This window comes from Haplochromis burtoni, unplaced genomic scaffold (assembly GCF_018398535.1).
Source record: "Haplochromis burtoni strain Fernald_Lab_line unplaced genomic scaffold, NCSU_Asbu1 Contig_135, whole genome shotgun sequence".
NCBI lineage: Eukaryota > Metazoa > Chordata > Actinopteri > Cichliformes > Cichlidae > Haplochromis > Haplochromis burtoni.
The window spans coordinates 1,221,375-1,245,334 of record NW_024582496.1 but is presented as its reverse complement, the minus strand read 5'-3'; the positions used below and the strand labels follow the sequence as shown (position 1 = coordinate 1,245,334).

The 23,960-nt window shown below is 40.9% G+C and overlaps 2 protein-coding genes across 4 annotated transcripts in view; one reads left to right on the top strand and one right to left on the bottom strand.

Moving 5' to 3' along the window:
* Positions 1-5,231, top strand: part of traf6 (TNF receptor-associated factor 6) — a 6,154-nt gene extending 923 nt beyond the window's left edge. For both annotated transcript variants that reach the window (XM_005930802.3, XM_005930803.3), the window contains exons 2-8: positions 457-792; positions 1,044-1,194; positions 1,983-2,141; positions 2,251-2,322; positions 2,669-2,746; positions 4,007-4,339; positions 4,464-5,231. In XM_005930802.3, coding sequence (XP_005930864.1) covers positions 457-792; positions 1,044-1,194; positions 1,983-2,141; positions 2,251-2,322; positions 2,669-2,746; positions 4,007-4,339; positions 4,464-5,069 — 1,735 coding nt within the window. In that variant the 3' untranslated portion in view covers positions 5,070-5,231. The remainder of the gene's footprint in view (positions 1-456; positions 793-1,043; positions 1,195-1,982; positions 2,142-2,250; positions 2,323-2,668; positions 2,747-4,006; positions 4,340-4,463) is intronic.
* A 198-nt stretch (positions 5,232-5,429) lies between these two features.
* Positions 5,430-23,960, bottom strand: part of trpm5 (transient receptor potential cation channel, subfamily M, member 5) — a 19,121-nt gene continuing 590 nt past the window's right edge. Inside the window, exons 2-26 of one of the 2 annotated variants that reach the window (XM_042224319.1) lie at positions 22,640-22,707; positions 20,898-21,054; positions 20,617-20,797; positions 20,108-20,274; positions 19,800-19,977; positions 18,904-18,968; positions 18,287-18,472; positions 17,863-17,962; positions 17,483-17,601; positions 15,619-15,966; positions 14,674-14,817; positions 12,825-12,948; positions 12,463-12,608; positions 11,703-11,815; positions 11,486-11,590; positions 10,492-10,750; positions 8,928-9,046; positions 8,627-8,759; positions 8,339-8,513; positions 7,998-8,166; positions 7,668-7,846; positions 7,322-7,454; positions 7,105-7,177; positions 6,884-6,974; positions 5,430-6,775 (exon numbers count right to left, since the gene is read on the bottom strand). In XM_042224319.1, coding sequence (XP_042080253.1) covers positions 6,630-6,775; positions 6,884-6,974; positions 7,105-7,177; positions 7,322-7,454; positions 7,668-7,846; positions 7,998-8,166; positions 8,339-8,513; positions 8,627-8,759; positions 8,928-9,046; positions 10,492-10,750; positions 11,486-11,590; positions 11,703-11,815; positions 12,463-12,608; positions 12,825-12,948; positions 14,674-14,817; positions 15,619-15,966; positions 17,483-17,601; positions 17,863-17,962; positions 18,287-18,472; positions 18,904-18,968; positions 19,800-19,977; positions 20,108-20,274; positions 20,617-20,797; positions 20,898-21,054; positions 22,640-22,707 — 3,678 coding nt within the window. In that variant the 3' untranslated portion in view covers positions 5,430-6,629. Of the gene's footprint in view, positions 6,975-7,104; positions 7,178-7,321; positions 7,455-7,667; positions 7,847-7,997; positions 8,167-8,338; positions 8,514-8,626; positions 8,760-8,927; positions 9,047-10,491; positions 10,751-11,485; positions 11,591-11,702; positions 11,816-12,462; positions 12,609-12,824; positions 12,949-14,673; positions 14,818-15,618; positions 15,967-17,482; positions 17,602-17,862; positions 17,963-18,286; positions 18,473-18,903; positions 18,969-19,799; positions 19,978-20,107; positions 20,275-20,616; positions 20,798-20,897; positions 21,055-22,639; positions 22,708-23,960 lie in introns of both variants that reach the window. The other variant, XM_042224318.1, reaches the window with a different exon arrangement.

Here is a 23,960-nt window from a genome sequence, read left to right as displayed (position 1 = left end):
GGTGTGTTAACTCTTCTGGTATAGGATTTGCTTACAAACCCACAGATTAGATGTGGAAGAGTAAGGGAAGGCCAAATAATGAATTGGTAATGCGGTTATGTGAAAAATAAATTGTCTGATTGCTCATTAAGGAAAAAGATCATTAGAAATAACCCTAAAACCTTCCCATAGGGATCCTGTTTTCATGATAAATGAGCTGATTTGCTTTAGGTTTTTTCTAAAAGAAGGGAGGAAGTTGATTGGAGGAAATTATAAAGATGGTTGTAGGAGGATATTTCTTGAACATCATATCATTGTGTAACTCTACAAAACCTTTTTAGCAGCTTCATACAAAAAGAAAATCTCTTTTGTGCGGCTGAAGTAAAAATATCCCCATTTTAAACGCAGAAAAATGCACATGTCTATTTTAAAGTTAATAGAGTTAGAATTTATTTCACGCTTCCTTACCTCTTTCAGACTTTGCCACCTGCTACAAATGGCCTGCTGTGAAAGCAATAAGGGGAGTTTAGAGGAGGACAGCTATGATGGAGCTGTTGGTGGAGTGCTGTCTGACTGTGCTCTGGCTATGCTGGAAAAAGAACAGGAGTCCATTCTTAGCCCTTCAGAGAACCCTAGTGCCTTCATGAGCAGCAGCAGCTTTCAGGCTGCCCCCCTGCAGGGCTACGATGTGGAGTTTGATCCACCGCTGGAGAGTAAATACGAGTGCCCCATTTGTCTCATGGCTTTGAGGAACGCCATTCAAACACGCTGTGGTCACCGCTTCTGCAAGAGCTGCATTGAGAAATCCATCCGGTATGCTATTGTGCATCTTTTTAATCAGCAATGAGCACTTAGGTTTCTATTTCATTTATCATCACAAGTTTCACAGGCCAGTTTTGAATCCTTGTTAGTTCTTTATTAGCATCAGGGCAATCTGGCAAATTACGGAGTAATGATTTAGAAATGAAAGGCTTCCGAATAATCCAAAAATTCACTGGTACTTGTTTTAATAGTGAAGTAGACAAAAGGGACCAATGATTTCTGTTCTTCTTCTTGCAAATCAGTGATACGGGACAGAGGTGCCCAGTGGACAACGAAATGTTGTCAGAAGACCAACTGTTCCCTGATAACTTTGCCAAAAGGGAAATTCTGTCGCTAACTGTTCGCTGTCCAAACTTGGGCTGTGCCGACAAGATGGAGCTCCGGCATTTGGAGGTAAAAAAAAACTGTGACAGACATGTTTGATCCAAACACAGAACACGAAGTCAGGGATGTTAACAGGCTGGTGTTTGAAGATGCAGTTGCTTTGCACGTGAACATTTCAAAGACATATTTATGATTGTGATCACTTTGTTTTGGTTTTTTTTTTTTTTTTTTTTTTAAGCTTTTTGCTTGTCAGTGTGATTATAAACCTCTCACTACTGCTGACTGCCAACTTCATAAAATGGACAGGTGTCAGCGGCTTGTAGACATTTTTGAGATTGCTGTAGAACAAGTTTGTCAACACAATAAAATGACTTCAGAGAACACCACCACAACTACACTTTTTTTTTTTTCTTGGCACATAAATAACAGTTCATCCCCCAGTTTGTGTCTTTCTCTGGTGTGGACAGAGGACTTGTTACAGCTTTCCTGACACCACTTTTATTCTGTTTTAGCTATTCTGGTCTTTTATCTCATTGGATGATGTTTGCATGTGTATACGTATACATGTTTTATGTTCATGTATGTGTGCTGAATGTACATTTTTGTATATGTATGTGCATATTTGCATGTACACATATCTTTACAAACATATATTGATGTCTCACAATGTTTTCTGTTTTCATCGTATCTATTTTAATTCTTTTTATTTGATTATATTATCCCTTTGTTCAGCACTTTGGCCGACACTTGATGTCTTTTAAATGTGCTATATGATTAAAGATGAAGACTTTCCTGCTACAGAAGCAAATTAAATTTTTTTTGTATTTATTTTTTCATTTTATTGTTTTAACTTCCAGGATCATTTGGTGCATTGTGAGTTTGCCACTGTGCCTTGTCCACAGTGCCAGCAGTCTGTGAAAAAGAGCCACCTAGAAGAGCACATAACTGTTCAGTGCCAAAAAAGACCCATGTCATGTCCAGACTGTGTGGCATGCTTTCTTTATGAGGAGAGAGAGGTACCATTGAATCACTTTTCAAGAACAAATCTCATGGCAGAGTTACAGTGATGTTTTGTGTGTCTGTGAGGAAATTTTCCTAATAGTCTCCTTTCATTTGCTCCTTCAGCTTCATCAGCAACAGTGTCCCTTTGCCAGTGTGAAGTGTCAGTACTGTGAGCTGGAGCTCGTCAGAGACCAGGTGAGTCTCTTAAGAGTCTGCCATGAAGAAGAGGCCTCAGGTGAATGAAGGGTTAGGAAGTGGTGATCAAAACAGGAACTACTCTCTTGTTTAAGCAATGGGGAACCATTCCAAAATCGGTCACATCACATGTTACAGTGGAGAAGGACAGTCACCATTTCAGCAGTAGAAAGTGGAACCACTTCTGTTTTAATTGTTGTCTGTTATTCCTGTTCCCTTGTTCCCTTTGTCTGTCATTTTCAGCAATAAGCAATCTCTTTGAAATGCTTAAAAAAACCCAATCTGAATATGACTGAAGCTAATTTACTAATGAAATTTTTTTTTCTTTTTCTTTTTTCCCCCCCAGATGGAGTCTCACTGTGACACAGATTGCCCAAAAGCACCTATTGCCTGTAACTTTAGCATCTTTGGATGTAAAGAAAGGGTAGGTGATCAATTTCTAGATTTCCATTCTTTCAGCTCTCATACAGCACATTCTTAATAGGTTAATACAGTGGTTCCCAAACTTTTTTGCTGGCCCCCCCTTTGTTTTACAAGAGAAATGCCCCCCCGCGCGCGCACAGGGAGGCATAAACACATCCTCCAACCACACACACCCATATTTTGCTCCGTTGCGGTTTATTTCACACCTCAAACATTTAGTAAACAATTGAGCAAATACAAGTAATCTGCAATAAATTACAGGTAGTAAGGAAATAAACTACTGACTCTTTTACACTATGCCGCACTTACACCGGTATTTTTTTTAAAAAAAACGCAGCTGTTTGGTCCACACGTAAACGGCGTTTCGAATCACCGAAAACGGAGATTTTTAAAACTCCTTTTTTGCGTTTACGTGTGGACAAGGAATACAGAGTTCATCACGTCAAAGGTATGTGCCTTTTTTCACGTCAGCTGTGCGCCACGTTATTGTTTACATGTGATGAATTGCAGAATGGCAGATAAACAGTATTTTGTCTCTATCTTCAGGTTTTACAAGCTTACATATAAACACACAGTTACTGTCCCACTATTTAGAAAGGCAGAGGCGTCACAGTGTAATTATTGCATGTAGTTGTTTTTTTCCTGTGTAATAATATTCAACATTGCTATCAATACATTTTTCAAAAAATGCCTCTCTGTGCAAAATGGGTTGAAAAACATAAACAACTGTGGGATCCTGTTTGTCCGTGATTTGAACCGAGGGAACAAACTGTGGCAGGATCAGCCTGATATTATTTGTATCCCACTGTAACTTTACTGTATAAAGATCTAACATCTCCAAAATGTCAGGAGTAGTTAGTCATTACAAGAAGTGTTTGTGAACTAAAAATCAAAAATGTGGGATACTGTTTGTCCGTGATTTAAACAGCGCTGCTCCCAACAAGGTAAACCAATTCTGCAGGGGAGACCTACCTTGGCAATTGTGCAGGTGAAGCCAAAGGGATATTTTCTAGTCTTTGGCTTAGAATGAAGTTGGTTTGGAAACGTATTCAGCGATGCTTCATCTCCTGCTTTGCGTTTGTGTGGGTGCCCCGTGCTAGCAGTGTCCAAGCATTTTGTTTTTTCCCCCCTTTTCATACCGCGCCCCCCCTGCAATGGCTCTGCGCCCCCCCTAGGGGGTGGGCCCCACACTTTGGGAAGGTCTGGGTTAATAGGTTTTGTAGTTTGCGAGACAAGTTTTAAAGCTGGTTTGACTCTGCAGATGCAGCGCCACAACCTGGCTCAGCACATGCAGGAGTTCACACAGATGCATATGCGCTACATGGCTGAATTTCTGCGTGGCCTTAGCCTCAATGGTACTACACCCAAACCCCTGAGGACTTTAGGACCTTCACTTTCCTCTGAGGATCAAGGAGCTGCACCATCAGTACCGGCCTGTAGTGGGCCCAGAGGGGCTGCAGCTCTGAGCTGCAGTAGCAGTTGTGCTCCAGGTCTGTCTAGTGAAGAGATGCAGCAGAGGCTCCGTGAGATGGATGGACGATTGGTGAAGCAGGATCACCAGCTCCGTGAACTCATCATCTTAAAAGACACCCAAGTAAGTGATATCCAAGTGTATTTTGACCTTTTGGGGTTTTGGTTTGTTTTTGTTCTTTTAGATTAGTCTCAAAGCCTCTATTCTTTCATTTTCTCTCAAATATTTTCCCATTTCATTTTCACAGGCAGGCCAGCTAGCAGAGCTTAGGCGTAGAGTGTCCATGCTGGAGGATACAGTAAAAGAGCTGGAGGCCCAACATTGCAATGGTATCTTCATCTGGCGCCTCAAAGGTTTTTCAGTCCACCTGCGGAACCAAGAAGCGGGCCAGCCAGTGGTTGAGCACAGCCCCGGCTTTTACACAGGCCGCCCAGGCTACAAGCTGTGCCTGCGCTTACACCTGCAGACCCCCAGTGCCCCTCGCTGCTCCAACTACATCTCCCTATTTGTGCACACCATGCAAGGAGCTTTTGATGGGCAGCTTACCTGGCCATTTCAAGGAACCATCCGGCTCGCCATCCTAGACCAGGGCCCTGAGGGTCAGCATCACATGGAGGCAATGGAGACTAAACCAGATCTACAGGCCTTCCAGAAGCCGACAATTCAGCGCAATCCCAAAGGATTTGGCTATGTCACCTTCATGCACCTGTCTCAGCTGAGTCAGAGAGCTTATGTTAAAGACGACACTCTGCTCATCCGCTGCGAGGTGACGCCGCGTTTTGACAATATCCTTCACCGTGAGGGACCAGCTGTACAGCCAAGAGGACCTGAGGCATTTGCTTCAAGAGACTAAAGTCGCACTCCTTTGTGTGGGATATTCCACAAGCTGACATTTATGGTACCTCTACCAGTGTTTTAGTAATTCAGTAAAGTTCATTTTTAATTGATGGTGATCAAGTGGAAGAAAAATTGACATTAACAACCTTTTAAAATAGCTAGTATTTATTTTTTTTTTCAAGATCTCAATGTTTGTTGTAATAGATGTACAGCAGAATTCATTTAGATCATTATGAGAGATATGTACTTTAAATCTACGCTGTTAAGACCATGTGAACTGTATCTAATCAGCTCAGCACCACAGGCTCTCTTGCTATTGTTGTAGAACACAGCATGAGGACTTTTTGGTTTTGGGTTTTTTTTTTTTGTTTTTTTGTTTTTAATTTTTTACCTCTAGTGTCATTTTTCAATCATTGTTTAAAGAGCAGATGCCTTTTTTGGGTTTTTTTTCCCTTGTCATCTGCAAGTGTGTACAGGATATGTGGATAATGTATTGCATATTCTTAACAGCAGAGGATGAAAATGACAATTGAGCATTTTATAAAAACCTAAGTGAACAGGCTTAAATCCCTAGAATCAGTTGTGGGAATTTGTTGTAACCACAGTTGATCATATGTTATCTAATATTGAATCATGAACCAAAAAAAAGGGTCACTAGGTAACAATGGAAAGTTAAACGCTTATAATTATTAGCATAGAAACAATCTTATTTTCATTCCCCTTATGTGTGCTTAGTCTACTGACTCACCTTGGCAAGCCAAACCAATGGAAGCCTAGAGCCCCCCCCCCCCTCCATCCTTGTATATTCCGGGTAAACAGCAAATATTGGAAACACTGGAGGTGCTATTTATCTTAGAATAGATGCAAATGAACCTGAACAGGTGAAACTGAATTCCAAGCAGTGAACTAACCCTGGCCATTTTTCCTTTTAATCAGGAACAATCTCTCTGTTCCACTGTAGGACAAAGGGCATTTGGGGGTGGTAACGTTCAAAATTCCCTTTCAGATGTTTTACAAAGAAAGTGATGCATTTGCCACATTTGGGCACGCCAGGATCTCACACAGAGAATTTTGATGAGAAACACAGCAGTAACACAAAAGCTCCACGGGAGTATCTTGTGAGAAAGGTCATTGTGTGGAACAGAATCAGCAAAAACTTATTGTCCATTCCAAATGCCGCGTTTCAAGCGTCACTGCTTCTGCCCATCCTGATTTTTGAGGCATCACTGTGGCACAAACAGCAAAAATGATGGACGGATTACTCAAAGTGCCTTTTACTCAAACTCCTAACTAATGTAACCTTAAATAATTGAAGTGTAAATGTGAATGCAACTTTGTCACGCTCCATGAAATGCTAATAATTGATTGGATTAATGTTTTAGCTAATGAAAGCTGTCCTCCTAAACACAGTTACCACAGTGGAACATTTAATGTTTTCCTCTAAAGGACCCAATATTTTTATAAATAAAACACCATTTCACTCATTTAAATTCCATTTTCCCCTTATTGGATTAAAAAAAATATTTTTCATCTCTCTCAATATTCTTCAGCTGTCTGTATGCAGCCATTATCACTTTTATTCATCAATGTAAGGAAATTTTTTGTTGGCCCCATATCCTGGATGTCCCGGTTTTGTTTTTTCTTCTTGCTTCGCTTCATTCGCTGTTTGACTTTGAGATGCATCTGCAGCGGCGCCATCTGTCTTGTCGCCTGCAAGAGACGCTAGAGAATGACATATTATTGCTTGGACTACATTGAAAAGGCACAAAGCACTGTGTTTGAATCTTTTTGCATAATTACTGTCATTCTTCTCGCTGATTTTTGACTCACTCGGAACTCTCGGCGCGTCCTTCCCACATTTGAGTGTGCTCTGAGCAAAGCACTCAGCCATCCAGGACAGCACCTCTCCGCAATATCTGACCTGGAGGAAAAGAAGGTCAGAGGTCACTATTTTTAACTTATAAACTACTTCTGCACTAGACTTTAAACTTGAAATAGATTTGGGAAAATGCATCCCTGGATGGTGCTATTGAGCTCAGTATACCGTTTACCTGACTTTCCATGGATGCCAGTCGTCTCTCTTGGTCCTTAAATCCACCGACAGTCTTCAGCAAGCTTTGAACCCTTGATCCCAAACAAAGTCATTTAGAACATTTTAACCTTAAGAGACACAGATTGGTGCTGTGCAGGTACTACAAGAGTTTCTAACTTAATTGCTTTGAGAATAGCATGCAAACTTTTGCAAACGAATTATAAAGTGACCGTTACTTTGAGGAGGTGCTCTTGAGTCTCTCCTCGCTGCTTTCCCAGTGCTGACGCTCTACTTTGGCCAGGTAATTCTCTTTCTGCACCGTCTCCCATGTTATCAGCCTCTGGTCCAGCCCCGCTGGCAACTCCCTCTCTGGCAACACACAAAAGTAAGGAAGTGAGTAACCAATTAACCTAAAAAAGTTCCACGTGGTGGGTGAGAGACAAAGATAAGCCCGCCATGTGTTTGCCTGTGTTTGATTTGTTTTTTGTTTAGCCACCTAAGCTGCAGAGGACTCTTTCAATGTCTGTTTCAAATAACGGCTTAATAGCCCCTAATGGAAAAGTGTATATAGAGCCTTCATACCAAGACGTTCCTGCTTGGACTCAGGCTGCTTAATTAGGCTGAGGAAGAGCTGAGAGAGGTGGCTGATGATGATGAAGGGTGGGGCCAGTGCTGGACGGCTGTGGTATTCCACGATCAGGTTATATCTTTGGAACTTCCAGAAGATGTCTGTGTTGCCTTGCACTACCTGGAATGTGTAGCTGCAAATGGGGGAAGAAGCAAGTAAACCAGTTTGTGTGTGTGTATGTGTGTTTTTCTTTTTAATTTTATAATTTCAATAAGCCACTGGCTCATCTCATGTGATCAGACGGGCAAATGTATGCACGTTTTCCTGGATTCTCATCCCCTGACCTGAACATGGCAATGAGGAGGTTCATCAGCAGGACATTGGTGACGAGGAGGTAGATAACCAGCAGCAGGATGACCAGCCAGTTGGCATAGACGTTGGGACATGGTGGCCGCAGGCCCTCGATAATCTCGTCTGAGTCATCGGTGCAGTTCATTTCAGGCATGCGAGCAGCTGCACTCCATTAAATGTAAGAACAAGATACGATAAGATTAGAAGGGGGGGAACAAAAAAATCTAGAGCAAACAGATTACAACCCCAATGGCAAGCATAAGCAAAACATTAATTACACATCTTGGCAAAGTATTTTGCATTTTTTCACAAACAGTTAAAGGATGTATCGTACTGTCTATCTCCTCCAAAGGGATCTGGCCGAAAATGTGCAGGTAGGGACGATACAGCGCTCTGCGAAACACCCAGTCAATCCTTTGGTCATTGGGGTGGAGGAGAGCCTGGGTGGCAACTCCGTATGCAATGAGCCAGACACACAAGAAAAACAGGAAGAAGAAGACATCCTTCATCTGTTTAAAAAAAAAAAGAGAGAGAGCAAAAGATCTCCGTCTTAATCTTCTTTTTAGGCGTCTTCTTCTATTAGCAAGAGCACAACTTAAAGTCATGATTTTGTTTTGGTCACCATTCTTTCCACAATGATGATCTTGGGTCCCAGCTGCTTGTGAATGGCAAAGATATGGATGAGACGCAGAGTAAACACCATGAAATCAATGGCCAGAACTGTCCTTCCCGCCTCGTAGGTGTCATTCACCATCCTGAGAGAAAAAAAATAAATCACACCCTGTAGCAACACTTTTCTTTTTTTGCATTCAGCCATTCATTCATTTAACCACTTGCTTACTTATTTTGATGCTTTAGCCACAATCATCACCACGACACATACTAAAGCCTAAGTGCTCACATTAGATTTAGATTTAATATACCTGCAGGAGACCCCAACAACAAAGAGTGAGATGGCAACCATGTCACACTTGTTCCAGTTGTCCTCCACGTAGAGTTTAAACTTCTTTAAGATGCTCATCTCTTCATCAGTGAAGAAGCTCTGTTGTCATAAAGATTAATAAAGAGATATATCTTTTTTTTTACATGTGAATATTTTTGTAAAACTGTTCATCAGAAAATCTGAGCCTGTCTTGACTTCTTTCAGATCAAATACTAGAATGACATTCAAACACACCTCCAGGGCCCACAGCTAAAGGTCGTTCCCAAAATCAATAGCACTGATACCAACACTGGTATTGGTATCAGATCGATACTTCACTCTGAAAAGCTGAAAGGTGTGTTTTGTTGTGTTAGCTAATTATTGTGGAAAATACTAATCACAGTGATTTAGTGCTCATTAAAATGTGTTCAGAATTTTCAAATTGATGATGATTCATGTCATAAATCATGATAGACTGCTGTCCCCTACACAGGCTGCCTTTGTAGTTTAAAAGCATTGGTATTTGTATCATTAATAGTGGTCTTTTACCTGGCATCAGCTTGATGCCTAAATGTGTGGTATTGCACAGCAGTCCCCACAGCCCTGCTGCTTTAGAGGGGACCTTCAGTGCAACCAAATGGTGAGTCCTGTCAAATGTCTTTTATACTTAGAGTGTGAGGTTGACTTTTCTCCTGTGACTTGAACAGGTTACCTGAACGTGCCTTAAGAACCACTGCTTGGTCCCTTGATGGCGCAGTTGGTTTGTCAATAAGCTGAGGGCAGCATGTGTGCTTTCACAAAGTCACAGTCTGCTGTGCGAAAGCTTTGAGTGCCATTCGACAGATGTCTACATGACATCCAAATACTTTCAACTGTCCCCAGGTACAAGCTGTAGATTTAAACACTTAAGGTAAACCTAGCTTACACTCAGCAATTAATTATTTTAATAAATCTGCAGTAAAAGATGGTAAAATGAGCAAAATGCACTACTGGCATAACTTGATGAGAGGGAGCAGACTGGGACTACTCGTTTATTAAAAAGCTGGTAGAACTAGGCTGTTGAAGTTTTTTTTTTTCGTAAAAAAGTATGATAACAAGGCCCCTGTGGCGTTATCTTCATTTAGGAAAAGGCATGCACCTTAGAGCCATCCTTTTGAATGCACAGGGGCCCTGCTGGGCATGGTAGCATGCCAGAGTTGCCTGCAGCAGTGTGGTTCTTATTTTGGAAATCTCTACCATAATTCTGTCTGAATTACACATTGAAAAATAGAGTGGTGAAGGACTTTGTCATCTGGGCATTTTTGTGCCCAAGGGAAGAGAGCTCAGTGGGATCGGTGCAATAAGGGATCATGCTTGTCTGACCTGGCTCACTAAAGAGGCGAAAGGCTTAAAACCCCTGAGACAATGAGCTCACTGTAGCGATTCACATCACCTCCTACTCAGATGTGTCAGAGCCTAACACGTCTAATAGAAATGCCACTGCTTCGAAAAAGGTGTCACGCTGCCTAGAGAGAAAGATGCTGATTCTTGGCATTATATAGGTGCCAGCATGATTAGATGATCACCTGTCGAAGTTCCTCCAGCACCATTGTGAAGACCCAGAAGTAGAGCATTATCTCTGGCGCTCCAGGGCCAAGAGGCGGCGGCGGGCGGAAGTCTAGCAGCAGCACGTAAGTGAAGAGGCAGAGGAAAGCAAAATACATGATGACATTGCCGAGGAACACCGTTACAGGAGCGCTCCAAAAGCGACGCCAGCGACGCAGTAAGAAACGCCACCAAACAGAGGCGCAGCTCTGATCTGCTTGACCTCCAGGTGAAGAGTCCCTGGAAAAAAAAGACACCACATTAATATGCAAAGACAAATCTATATCTAACTATAGATATAATCATTTAAATGGAGATTAACAGCCAGGATTCTAAAATTCAAACATGTTTACTGATGTTATAAGTCTGAGATGGTATGACGGGCATCATGTTATTCACATTATTATTCACACTGCAGCTCATTTGTGTTTATAGGGTTTTAGCACCAAGGTTATTATAGATAACTAAAACTAAACTAAAAACGAAACCACAATTAGATGTGAAAAAACAAACAAACATTGTGAAGTATTGATGGATCTGTGTATCGACACTCTGGATGTCTACAAGTCTGTAAGTCAACAGCATTCAAATAGTTAAGTGCTTTTAATGCAATACCTGTACTGACTTTCCTTAAATTTTGTCTCTGACAAATTACCCTTCATATAGTAAAAATTAAAAAGTGTAGACCTAACGCTTGAAGTAATAAAGATTTTTAAAACAGTAAAAACCAACTGAAACAAGAAAATCCACTCTGGAAACGAACTCAAAGTAAATCGAGTTAAAAGCAAATAATCAAAAATGGAAAGAAAACATTAAGTAGCTAATTTGTTGTCACAAAAAACAGTCTTGCTGAATAGAAAATATAAACAACAAATGAAATTACATTTTTAGCTTAATCATTTTGGCAAAAAGCAGATCAGTGTGCACTCACGCTGAAGTCTATGAACTCTAAATTAAACAAGAGAGCAAACTCACAGAGGGTCATCATCATCATCACTTAGAAGTAAAGCCTTTTCTGTGTCCAGACTGTCCAGCTCCACAAACTGCTTGCCAGCATTACGATTGTCAAGTTCTTCATCACTGAAAAGAAAACCCCAAAACCCAGATAATGCACACAACCGAGTGACACAGAGCTCATCAGCTCATCAGCATGGCAAAGACAAAAGGTGGAGTTCATCAACAGACTGATCACCTGAACTTTATGAGGTTGGTCCATATGAGCGGTGCACAGAAGAAAGACGCCACGAGTTTGGAGATGGCTGTGTCTGTTTTCATAGACCCCCACCAAATCTTTGTGAGCAGAGCCTGCAGAACAGAATCAGTTTGTCATACAACATTGGCAAACTAGCAGAGTGTGTAAATTCAGGTTACCACAAGGGGACACCAGAGGCCTTACAAAATTTCTACTTTGCAGCTTGGAGCCCATATTCACAGAAGAAACATATGTGGAGTTATCTCAGATAGACAGTCAGAAAAAAAAATCAAAATCAAAATGCTTCTCCCCCAGTCGAACCATTTCATTAACCAGCAGCTACTTTGCCTGAGACCAGGGAAACCCACTTTCTCTTGAAACATTACACATGTACTGGATCGTAATTAACGGCATCCCATTAAAAAGGTAATTCCGACTGTGTGCTATGAATAAAATATATCATTCCCATGTGCTAACCTTCCCTACTGACACTGAGTACCAATTAACTCTCACTGATGACTTTCTAATAGCAAGGGCGTCTGTTGGAGGCATATTTAGACAAAACTGTGCATAGAGTGGCTTCTAAGTATCTAATGGCATACAGTGCAGAGGGAAATGTTTAATAACTGCCATGGAAACCCAGTATATCAGCAGAGATGGCGGCAAAGAACCAGACTTATCTGTCGGCTTCCCAATACTTAATCTGTAGGATGAAACATATAAATTTTAAAACGGAGCACCGCATGTGTCTTCTTGTCACCTGAACTCCGTCGTGGGCAAAGAAGGATTTGGCATCTGCCTCAGTTGCCAAGTTAAGGACTGTAGATTTGCTCCAGCAGTGTGTTCTCCTCACTAACAAAGCATAAGCCCTGTCTTCACTGTTGGAGTAACACTCTCCAAAGACATCTGCCACAATAAGAACAGTAGTTACACAGTGTCAACCGCTCAGTTAGATTACATCCAGATTTATATTTTAGTCCCTCAAGTGGAATCTGTTTGTGCTTGTGGATAACAAAAAAAAGCAAAGCAAAACACTGCTGGCTTGAAGTTAGAGGTTTTACCTCTTGCTATGTTTGACCATTGCATTATCAGCTCCTGTCATTAAACAGTTTATGTACTCACCAAGGGCAAACTGCTCATACTTGGCCTCCTTCATGCTACGTGCGGACTCAGCCTCGGATTCCAGTCGTGCCATCTCTTTCAGAATCTTACAACCCGCCAGGGCTGCCGCAACCGCCTCAGGGCCCTGAAAGATTACAAGAGAGCTGTATCCAAGAAATGGGTCTGAAAGGGGGATTTGAATTTTTGAGAGCTGCATCTTTTGCATCTAAATGCTTCTATTGTGTGCATGGGGCTACTACAGATACAACTTGTAGGTTTTTTCCCCCCTGTGATTTCTAAAGCCTGCATTCAAAGGCACTTCCTTACATGTCGTGTGACACCGTTGTTATCGGCCAAAATAACTAGTCAGCCAGTTTGGGTATGATAGCAGGCTCTTGAAGGGCTTTAACCATCTGACCTTGAATGTAAGTCATATTTGAATGGTTGTTTTATTTTCAGTCTCTGTAGTTTGATCTATTGAATAACCCAGAAGGAAGCTGCTTGCTTTAGGTTGTATATGAACTGCATGGATTGTGTAAAGTATAAATAAAGAATGACTGTTTTCACAGTGTGGCTAGATAGTTCCCCTGAATGTTTCATGAACTGAAAGATTCTTTACAACATATCTATATATAGCTGACATTATAAACCTGTCTGTTGTACATATAAAAATGGACATTTTCTAACTTCTTACAGGTCTTGGGAAGACAAGGAAAGCAAGTATTACATATAGATAACAGCCAGATTTACTCTTTTCTTAACCACTTATCCAACTAGGGCTCTGATAGCTTGGAGTATAATAGGCTGACAATGGTTGGAAGGCTGGGTAGATGCTGGATGGAACATCAGTCCAGGGTTAACGAAAATACATATTTATGAGATGTTCAAGAGATATTCATGCTTACAAGCAGATCTATGGTCAGTTTAAAGTCACCAGTAATGCTAATACTCATGCACTGGACTGTGAGGAAGAGCAGCATATTGCAGCAGAGGGCTCTTCCCATTTTTGTTTAAAGGATCAATGATTTGTGTTGATTATGCTGCATTTTCTTCACGCTCCTGGGTCGACATACTGTATATGCACATAATAAATATGTGAGATTTTGCTAGCCTGCAAGAATAATTGTCGCCTTCAACGTGGGAAATACTTCAAACAATCAAATTACGAATGCCAGAGTCCAGGCCAGAGCCTGAGTGCTGAGGCGCTAGAGGTGGGGGATGGGCACACACTGAACGCAATTACCATAATTTCAGATAATGTTTGAAATATAAGACGTTGGAAAAGAGCACATAATGATGACCGCGTGTGAGATTACAACAATTGGTTGCCTCAGTTCAGGGAATGGCAATAAAGAAATGAAAGGTGCTTTGAAAAGGCGTTGAAAACAAAGAGCAATTATCATTGATGAGTGTCATTTAAACTATTCGTGGGACATCAATCCCTTGTCGGCCTATATGTCTCATTACCTTCATCAGGACGTTAGACACGCATGCGCTGGCTCACCGCTGGTTGGCTGCCTCAGCAAGCAGCCTGACCTTCATTTGAATAATGTTCTTGGAGATAAGATAGCTTTTTAGTTCACCTCAGTTCTTGATAAATATGCCGTTTGCCGGGCTCTTTTTTTTTATTTTTTTTATCTCGAGTGACATTTTCATATGGCAGGACTGACCTACACCTGCACTGGGCTGGCCCGCATCGCTCATCACACCCAAAGCAGAACGCAAACTATCACAGCATAATTCTGCTCACTTCACTTTGCTTTGAGTAGAATTTTCCAAAGCCAGGCACATTTAGTTATTTATCGAGCCGCACAGTGCTGAGATAGTACGAGCTGTAGCTCAACCGACTAAAGAAGCTGACAAGACTGACCATGGCCCAAAAGTAGTTAGCCATCTGCTGCCGGTTCTGAAGGGCCGCCCAGAGGAAGAGATCTCGCCAAGGATGCTCGCAGCGCTCCTCTAACTCAGCCAGATTCTTCTGGGTGTGGAACAGTCGACCCTTTGCTGGCTTCTCCTGGAGCACACAGAGAGAACGCTTAATGTATTTAATATGTATAGTAGATGAGGCAGCCGCACACAGTTTACAGAACAGGCAGTGCTTACATAAGTCAATCTACGACAGTCCTTTTACCGCAAAACCAATTTCCCTCACTCCGCTGTAAAGAAGTCATAGCTGCTTGGTTGTCAACTGGAATATGTAATGAATTTAGCCAAGCAGACCTTCAGCCAAGAAAACATTTGACAGTGGCTGTGTTTTTCTTTGAGACCACCAGCCTTACAACAGTGAGTAGCACAAAACCTGACAGCATAATTAGAGAAAATATAGGGATTTTTAGAGTGCAGCAGCAGGTGTGATTTTCCACGATGATCCATCTCTTTTTTGCTGCAGTTAGAGAGAAAAAAATGATGATGTGATAGGAGTAACAAAAGGGCTGGCTGCCCTGAAAAGAGCACTTTGGCTTTATTGGGTAGATTTGATGTTTTTTTTCTGCTATTAGTGTAGGTAGGATGAGTTGCTATTAAAGTCGCCATTAAAGATTCACTGTCTTCCGGGAAGTCAGTTTACCACAAAGTCTATATATTTTCTGGTTCATTGCATCTTTCAGGCGCTTAAATGTTGCGAATATAGCTGTCTGAGAAGGTTAGAGGTAAACTCTCTCACTCGCTGCTCACATCTCATAGATGAATGCAAACCTTTATGTGGTTTCACAGAGACACTGCTTCATTTTAAGTTGGCAGACCAAAAGGGATGAGAAACCTAACACAGACAACATATTGTTTGTTTGGAACTTTCAAAGAAGAGTACATCACCTACCGTGGGAGTCTTCTGGTAAAAGCCTTTACAAGAGTCGTGGAGAAAGTCTTTCAGCACTTTGGCGACCTCATAGAGGGTGAAGCGGGGTTTTCGGTCTCCTTGCTCGGAAGGATGGTGCCCGGGTGGACCATGTGTCCTGGCAGCTCCGAGCAGAAGCTGCTTCTCCTCGTACTTTTTGAGGAGCAGGTTGTGAAGGAGGCTTTTCTCTGAGACAGACCAGTAAAGCTCCTGAAGACGGCCATAGGTAAGGAACTCTCCCAGGTTCACGCCATTGTCCACGAAAAGGCGTACAAAGTCTGGCTTGTCATTGATCAGTGCATCCATCATCACCTCTTCAAGATCACAAGCCTGCAAAGATCAGTAGACTTATTACAGTGACTCACTCATGACCTCTCTTCTTCACAGCTGTAAAAATATTCTTTTCTGTTATTATGAAGAGCCTTACCAGTCTTGATTGGTACTCTTATTGTTATTACTATAATACTATTAAATAAATCCCTTTCTTGCAGATTTAATCCAAATGTGAATATTGCAAATTGCACATGCTAAACAGCTTTAAAAACATGCTCTGTAGAGGTCTAAGAGGGTAGCTATTAGGTGGTCTGCTGTGTAATTTTGCACACACATCCATGATCCTCTGAAGGTGAATCCTACTGGCACAGCTGGTGCTTTGAGGTTGGTGTTAATTGCTAACATCTATTAATTAGGCAATGTTAGCAGGCTAATATATCAAAATGATAACAGCCTCTACAAAAACGGTGGACATAGCCTCTAGGTTTGAATTCCAGCATAGAAGTGTGTCAAAACTTTTTTCTTTGGTTCTTAAATTCTTTCAAATCCTGCCTTCTTCCTAACGGCCAGTAGAGGGCGTGGGCTGGTTGCAAAAAGAGGTCAGATTGTATAAAAATGTATAAAAAACAACCCAACTTTCCACTTTATTTATGATCTCAGTGAACACTATAATGATGATTTCATGGTGTCATTCACTACTTTTAAATCATATCTAGCAGAGAATGGTGTTCAGTTTGTACATTTTGCTTTTATTTAGACAAAAATAGATGACAAAGCAGGGTATAATTCAGACTGTTGCTGCCTGTCTATGTGCAGTTATCATGGGTTTCTCACTCAGTCTCCACTTTTCAGTCATGACATCTCATGTCAGCAAAACATGGCAACTGCCAAAATGTCAGGCTTCAGCCTTCAAAATAGAAGTCCACAAATCAGTGGGCAATGTCACGCTAGCTGCATCCATCTTTTATATACAGACTATGAAACCAGCACTTTGTCGACCTCATAGAGGTCACTATAATTATCACTATAATAATGATAATGAAAAATATTATATCTGATGAAATATATTATTGATATCATTGTGAGCATATTAGAATACTAGCATATTTATGACTGGGCTAGCTTTTGTTTTAATTACCTTAAATAGCCCAGACTCTCACTGATTGTACTCGAAAAATTCCCACTCCCTTTTAATGTTGCTTTAGCAGGCACGCCAGGTTTAACCTCCTAATACCCGAACTCTTCCACGACATGCATTTTTAATTTCTCTTTGATATTTGGGCATATTGGGGCGCGATGAATGTAAAAACAAAGAATTACCAGATTTATTTTTTTTTTACCTTATTTTTGTTTTTAAGAAAAGTGAGAGCCACAAATGAGGATATTCATTTAAAATTTTGATAGAACAGTAGCAGTATAATGTCCTCATAAGTGGATATCAGGCCCATGTACAGCAAAATTGAGTATTTTGGTCTAAATAACCCAAAATGTGATGTCCACACATGTGGACGGCCGGTCCTAGGAGGTTAATTACCAAAATTTGTCAAACCTTGATCAGATCCTTTTGTCTCACCTTCCACTCCACATCTCCATTAAAAATGTCACTCTTTGCAATGTCCACTCTGTTCCAGGCCACTGCCAGCTTCAGCTCATCCAGAAAGTCTTGGGCTTCTTGACTTTGGCTCTTGCAAGCTGATAACACACACACACACACACACACACACACACACACACACACACACACATACACACACACACACACACACCACACACACACACACACACACACACACACACACACACACAAAATGTCAACAGATTTACAATCTATCAAGCGCTCAAAATGTCAAAGCTCTTTCTTATTGCAACTGTCATGTCAGGAAACCTGTAATTGTGCAGCCTTAGGAAATTGCAAGTTTCTTAAACATATCTCTCACAAGAAAAATATTTTACCTTTGACTAAAGCTTTGAGAATGACTGTATCCAGCTCAGAGCTCTCTTGTTCCGGGTCATGGACAGTGAGGAGATGCTCGTGATCAAGTATCTTCTGAATCTGATTGTCAGGGCGACAGTCAGTAATTATGGAAATATCATTTGAGTGACGCAATTTAAAGAGAATTTAATGTGTTGTATACAAAGTACCTTTACTATGTGTATCAGCTCGGAAAAAAATATGTTACGAAATTGTTGTCTTGCCTTCCCTCCTTGTGTTCTTAATTAGGTCATCACATACAAATGTTGACGATAATGATGAAAATCCTACATTAGCTTCCTTCACAATCTTCCCCAGTGTGCCCTATTTTTCTGCCAATGTTCAAGTCTTGTGATGTGCATATCTGTATATGTGCCTGCTCCACGCTGTGCACATCGCTCTTACCAGCTTGACCCAGTTACTGATGTCTGTGCTGTGGTGGGCATTTGGAAAGGTGTCCAGCAGCAGCTCATGAACACTGTCCGTATCCCAGCAGCCCCTATTCATCAGTGTGACAAGGATGTCAGCCACACCTCCAGAGCCTGCCAGGATCAGCCATGGTGTCGAATTGCCAATGCCTTTATACATTCTCTGCAAGAAGGGACACAGTGTTCTGATGAATTTTCAGTTGATATGATTTTTTTTTTAAAGATGATAACTTCCCAACTAAACATCAACAAGAATTATATTTCTCAGTGTAAGCTGTAGTCTATAATCTCCTCAGTAATGGCTCTATTTATGCAAATGCATTGGTGACTTTGATGGGCTTTTTGGTTGAAGAGATTAGTTTTGTGAAAACAGAAAGAATTTGTTTCTCAGTCTGGCTTTGGCCTGCTGCCTCAGGAGATGGCACCACCAAAATTTGACTCAGAGCCTAATTTTCAAGCCTTAGCCAGCGTTCAAACTGAGAATGTGCACATTTGAATGACAAAACAAATCTGCCTTTCAGAGGGTCTCTTCGTGGTTTCGCCTTTAAAGTTCTTGAGAAGCTAATGTAGCACAATGAAAAAAGAAAAGCTTACTTTTAGGATCCTGGGTTCTCCGTGGACCAAGAGACACAGAACAGGGATCTCAAAACTTCCTGCACCTAGAAGAATATTCACAGAATGAAATGCAGAAAAAGGAGAAGCTGGGGTGATGGTGGGTTGCAAAGAAGCTTACAGGGGTAGCATTAGTAGCTCTGGGCAGGCTAAAGCAAGTTAAATATAAGAGGTTCACTAACAGGAAGTGTTACCTACATTGGTTGTGCATGCTCTGTGTGTAAAAACATCTCTGTGATGTGTTCCCTTTGTCTCTAAGTTGTGGAGAGTTGAACCAAATGTTGTTTCTATTTTTGCTCTGATATTAAATGTGAACAGCTTTGGAAACCCGGAAAGGAAAATGACTGAAACACTATTTATGGAAGCAGGCTACTTTTGAATATGCAGTAAAAGTAGTAATTAAGCAATTAAGTAAGGCTTATTTATATCGTTCTTTTCAAGAACAAAAGTCACAAAATGCTTTACAATTTACAATTGCAATGAAAATTTTAATTTACAATTAAAATGGTAAAAATAGACTCCATTAGATTCACTGCTATTGTGCTTGTGAAGTAATTCAAGAATTCATAAACATCATAAAATATGAATATGCCTTTTTTTTCCTTTTTTGGTTTTTTAAAAAAAGAAGCTATTTATATATGAAGCAGCCACATGTACTATGTGCAACACCACAATGAAACAATGCCAAAATGCATCCATAATTGAAATCCATAAAAGCTACCATTTGTCACAATGAATTCTCGTAAGTACATTCCAGTGTCATTTTTACATAGGTACATGTAAAGGAATGATATAAACTTTTAATGAAGCAACGTTAACATACGGCATACTGCTTAAGTCAAAGACTGGTTCCCAGCAATGACCTAAAAGATTTTTACCTCCGTAACCTGTGCGCTGAAGAGAGATATGCTTGAGCAGCTTCACCCTCATTTCACTGGTGGCTCCAGGTCTGTTGGGATCTTCCTCAACCAGAACAAAGTGAGAGTGGTGACTGTCCAGGGAATACACTGATCCATGGGGCAGGTCTTGAGGCTTGTATGCTGCGGGTTCATCAACCTTAAGAAAATATGAAGGGATACTCAGCAGGAAAGAGGACAGCGACAACACATTAACACGAGAGATGTAAATATTAGTTCACGGAGGATACTAATATTGGCCTTGTGCTGCCTTTTGTGTGAACAGGAACCTTGGCTGTGAGTAGTGCCTCTCGGTTGTGGATCATGTTCCAGGGAGCAATGCCAATGGCCACAACACGAACTTTAGAAGAGGTGCTGGCCAAGGAGTGATCTCGTACCGCCTGGCCTAAGTGCTTGGTGATGCCAAAGCGAAGGCCATTAGTCAAAATCCATGCCCCTAGAGAACAGCAATGCAGTTGTATATGTACATATGAGGTTTTGAACGTTTGATGTCTAATTTTACATGATCTCTCTGCAAAGTTGTAATTCTGATGAGTATCAAACTGGAAGGTTGGATCCAAGATTGCATATTAAACTATTGTAGCTGCCAATATAATCATAAAGCTAGTTATTCTGAAATTAATCATGTCATTTATTAATGAAAACCACATAATATCACAGAAAAAAACAACACTTTATATATCAAATAAAAGGCACTCTCTTGCCAGTATAGCAGCCTAAAAAGATTCCATTTCTTTGATTTCAAAAGCCAGGGCCAGTTTGTACCCTTGATTATAACCTGTGCTTTGTGCAGCCTTCACAAGTCCCTTTCTCAGTGTGTCCCTAAGCCAGGGCCTCATCTGAGCCACCTCATCTCCTCCCACTACTGCAACCACCAGGTGTGGAGGAGCAAGACCCCACTCTTCTGTCAGCATCTGGTAGATCAGCACTGGGTCTGTGTTGCTGCGCACCCTCACAAACTGATTGAAGGCAAGGGGGAAAGTGATGCGTCAGTATACCAGTTGAACTGCACACTCTTGTTATGTTACTTTCCTTACTCGTTATGACATCCAGTCTCACCTTTCCTCTCGTTTTAGTCGGACCGAGAAAGTCAATGTCACCAACTCTGCCAGCTGCCCAGTGGCTCTTCTCTTTCTTCATTCTGCTGCCGAGTCTTCTGGCTACATTCTCTAGAGTCTCATCTACTGTAGAGCAGCAGGAACAGCCCAGCAGGACACTGACAGCAAAAAAGTGTGAAATTGTTATATGCATCAGTCTTCTGCAGCACAGAAAAGGTATGAAAAAGAATCAGATTCAATTTTTATCTAGACTATCCTGCCCACAAAGCTCCTCATAAACATGCAGCAACACTTTTCTGTGCTGTTGCAATTACAAAAGGACAGTTAATTTCACCTGCCAAGGCTGTTACACTGTTCTCTTTGCTGATTTGGTTTGCTTCTTATTACCGTGTGTGTTTATGTATTTTTTTAATATAAAAAAAAGCTTGTCAAAGTTCAACAAAAACACCTTAACGTTGACATTAAAGCACTATTAAAATTCATATCTAAGATTCATCCAGGTTGCACTGTGTTCAGCCTATTTATATTTATCATTGCTGCCTATTTGTAGTTTGCTGCATTTTGTATAGTTTCTAAAGACTTTCTGCAACTTGTGTTTTTCTTGTGTATATTTGCATATTTATATATATTGCCTATTTCTTTCTTTCTTTTTGTATGCATTCCATGTTTGTATGCACAAACTTTGCCAAATAACGATGATTCCGATTCTGATCAGACATAATATTATATTATGGAAATTCTCCATATGTACCACACTCATTTCTATTTTTTTGTACATTGAATTGATTATTAACGATCTTTTAAATATCCCTAACATACACTCTTTTTGTTTTCTTTCCCATATGGTAAATGGACTGGTTCTTATATAGTGCTTTTCTACTCTTCTGAGCACTCAAAGCGCTTTATACAACTTGTGCATTCACCCATTTACACAAGCACATTTGTCTAAGTGCTTTTTTTTTTTCTTTAGCTAACATTCACACACATTCATACTCCGATGGATGCATCGGAGAGCAATTTGGGGTTAGTATCTTGCCCAAGGATATTTGGCATGCAGACTAGGGGAAGCCAGGAATCGAACCACCAACCTTCCGAGGTGACCTGCTCTACCACCTGAGCTACAGCCACCCATAGCATTTTTCCTTTTTTTTTTTTTTAACATAAGTGGACTGAAATCAGTAATTAATGCTATTCCATTAACTCTCACTTTAATTTTCACTTGAGTAAAAGCCTAATATTTCCAGACAGGGTTGAAGCTTCCTGCAGTACCATTTTTTTTTAATTTGATCAAGATGCATAGATGGAATAAAAAATTGGGAGGTTATTTCATTAAATGAACTCATTTAGATGATTTAAATGCTTTATGGTTTATCTGCTTCGTCCAGTATTAGCTAAATGAAAAATGTAGCTCTGTGCTTTTCTTCTTATTTAATATCGGAGAAAGCATTCATTTCTCCACAGCCAGGAATGGACCGGCTCTCATGAATAATTTAAATAGAAAACTGTACTTGGATTTAGTTAATGTTTGTTAGTCCAGTGCAAATGGTTTCATCCTGTGGCACTCTTGCCCGTGAGGCCTCCTAAGCGTTGGCCTTTTCAGCTGCTCTGATGATGACGTCCTCATCACGAATGCTTCTGAACACTCGTTTGAGAAAAAAGCTTCTGTCAGAGCCGATAATTCTACTGTAGAAGAAAAAAAAAGTTTCTCTTGTTTCAGAGTGCTGCGCACACAAACACACACACCCATGTTCCTCTGACCACTCCAGCGTGTCCCCACATTGCAGGCATTGCGTCTGTGGTTGCAGCGTCCCCTGTAAACAAATGATTACCCAGATATTAGGTCGCTTTAACGATAAATCCATTATGACTCACTCACCGCTGGCTCTACAGACGGAAAGCTTCTTAGAAGTACATGTGGTCAATGCAAAGCTGGCAGAATTTTCATTCTCGCTTCATATGCAAAGTGTTTCGTGCCCCATGTTTGAACTACAAATGCACAAAACCCTCTTTTTTGCTGGTATGCACGAAGCAGGGAAACAGACATGCATCTGAACCTCTAAATGTAAGCCCCCTTATAAGTTGTGAAATGAGGACATTTGCTAGCCCTGTGCAAAATTTTAGGTGCTTTAGATATTTAGGACTGTGTACATCAGTCAATGCATCAGATCAGACCAGCATTTATTGTGCAGCATTACAACAGCACCAAACATACTTAAAGCCTCATAACAGACTGTTTTGAGCTAGAAGAACAAGGAGTCTTGCGACAGATGGCATGGTAGACACAGAGCCCTGATCTTAGCATCATGGAGTCAGTCTGGGATTATATGAAGAGGAATATGCAACTAAGACAGCATAAATCAGCAGAAAAAAATGTGGCAAATTCTCTAAGGCACCTGGAACAACCTAACCTGGAAAGAACCTTGAGAAAAATGGGGAGGGGATCTGCTTTTGACATCGTGACCTTCTTTATACGGAGCTATTGTTTTACAGTTCAGTTTATCTCGGGATGAGTCTTTTCATAGGAACCAAAATACACTGAGCTCAGAAAGAAGGCTCATTTAATATTGATAAGATTACCCATTTGCCTCAGTAAACAGACACTTTTATCAGCCAGCCTTATTTGCATGGGCGCTTGAGCAGCTTTGTGAAAGACGATTAAAACAAACAAAAAAATAATAGTAGTGCAAATTCCTGTGACCGACAACAGTAGCCTCCCCATTTACTTTGAGTAAAGAACATGCGTTTTAAAGCAACTGTGGTTCAATGGTTAATATACAGGCGGCGAGTCAATTTGTGTTCAGCCATCTGTTTTAATGGGAGAGAGCAGCTTGTTGTGGAGGCTTTTATTTGACTACAGGTCTGGGTCTGGGAGGGAGAAGACTACTGGGCATGCAAACAGGACGATTTACATGCAAAGGTAGAGGAAAGGACAAACAGCTGTGTGTATGTGTGCTGGAGTGGGTATCTCAAGGACACACACACTCTTCCATGCACACACACACACACACACACACACACACACACACACACACACACACACACACACACACACACACACACACAC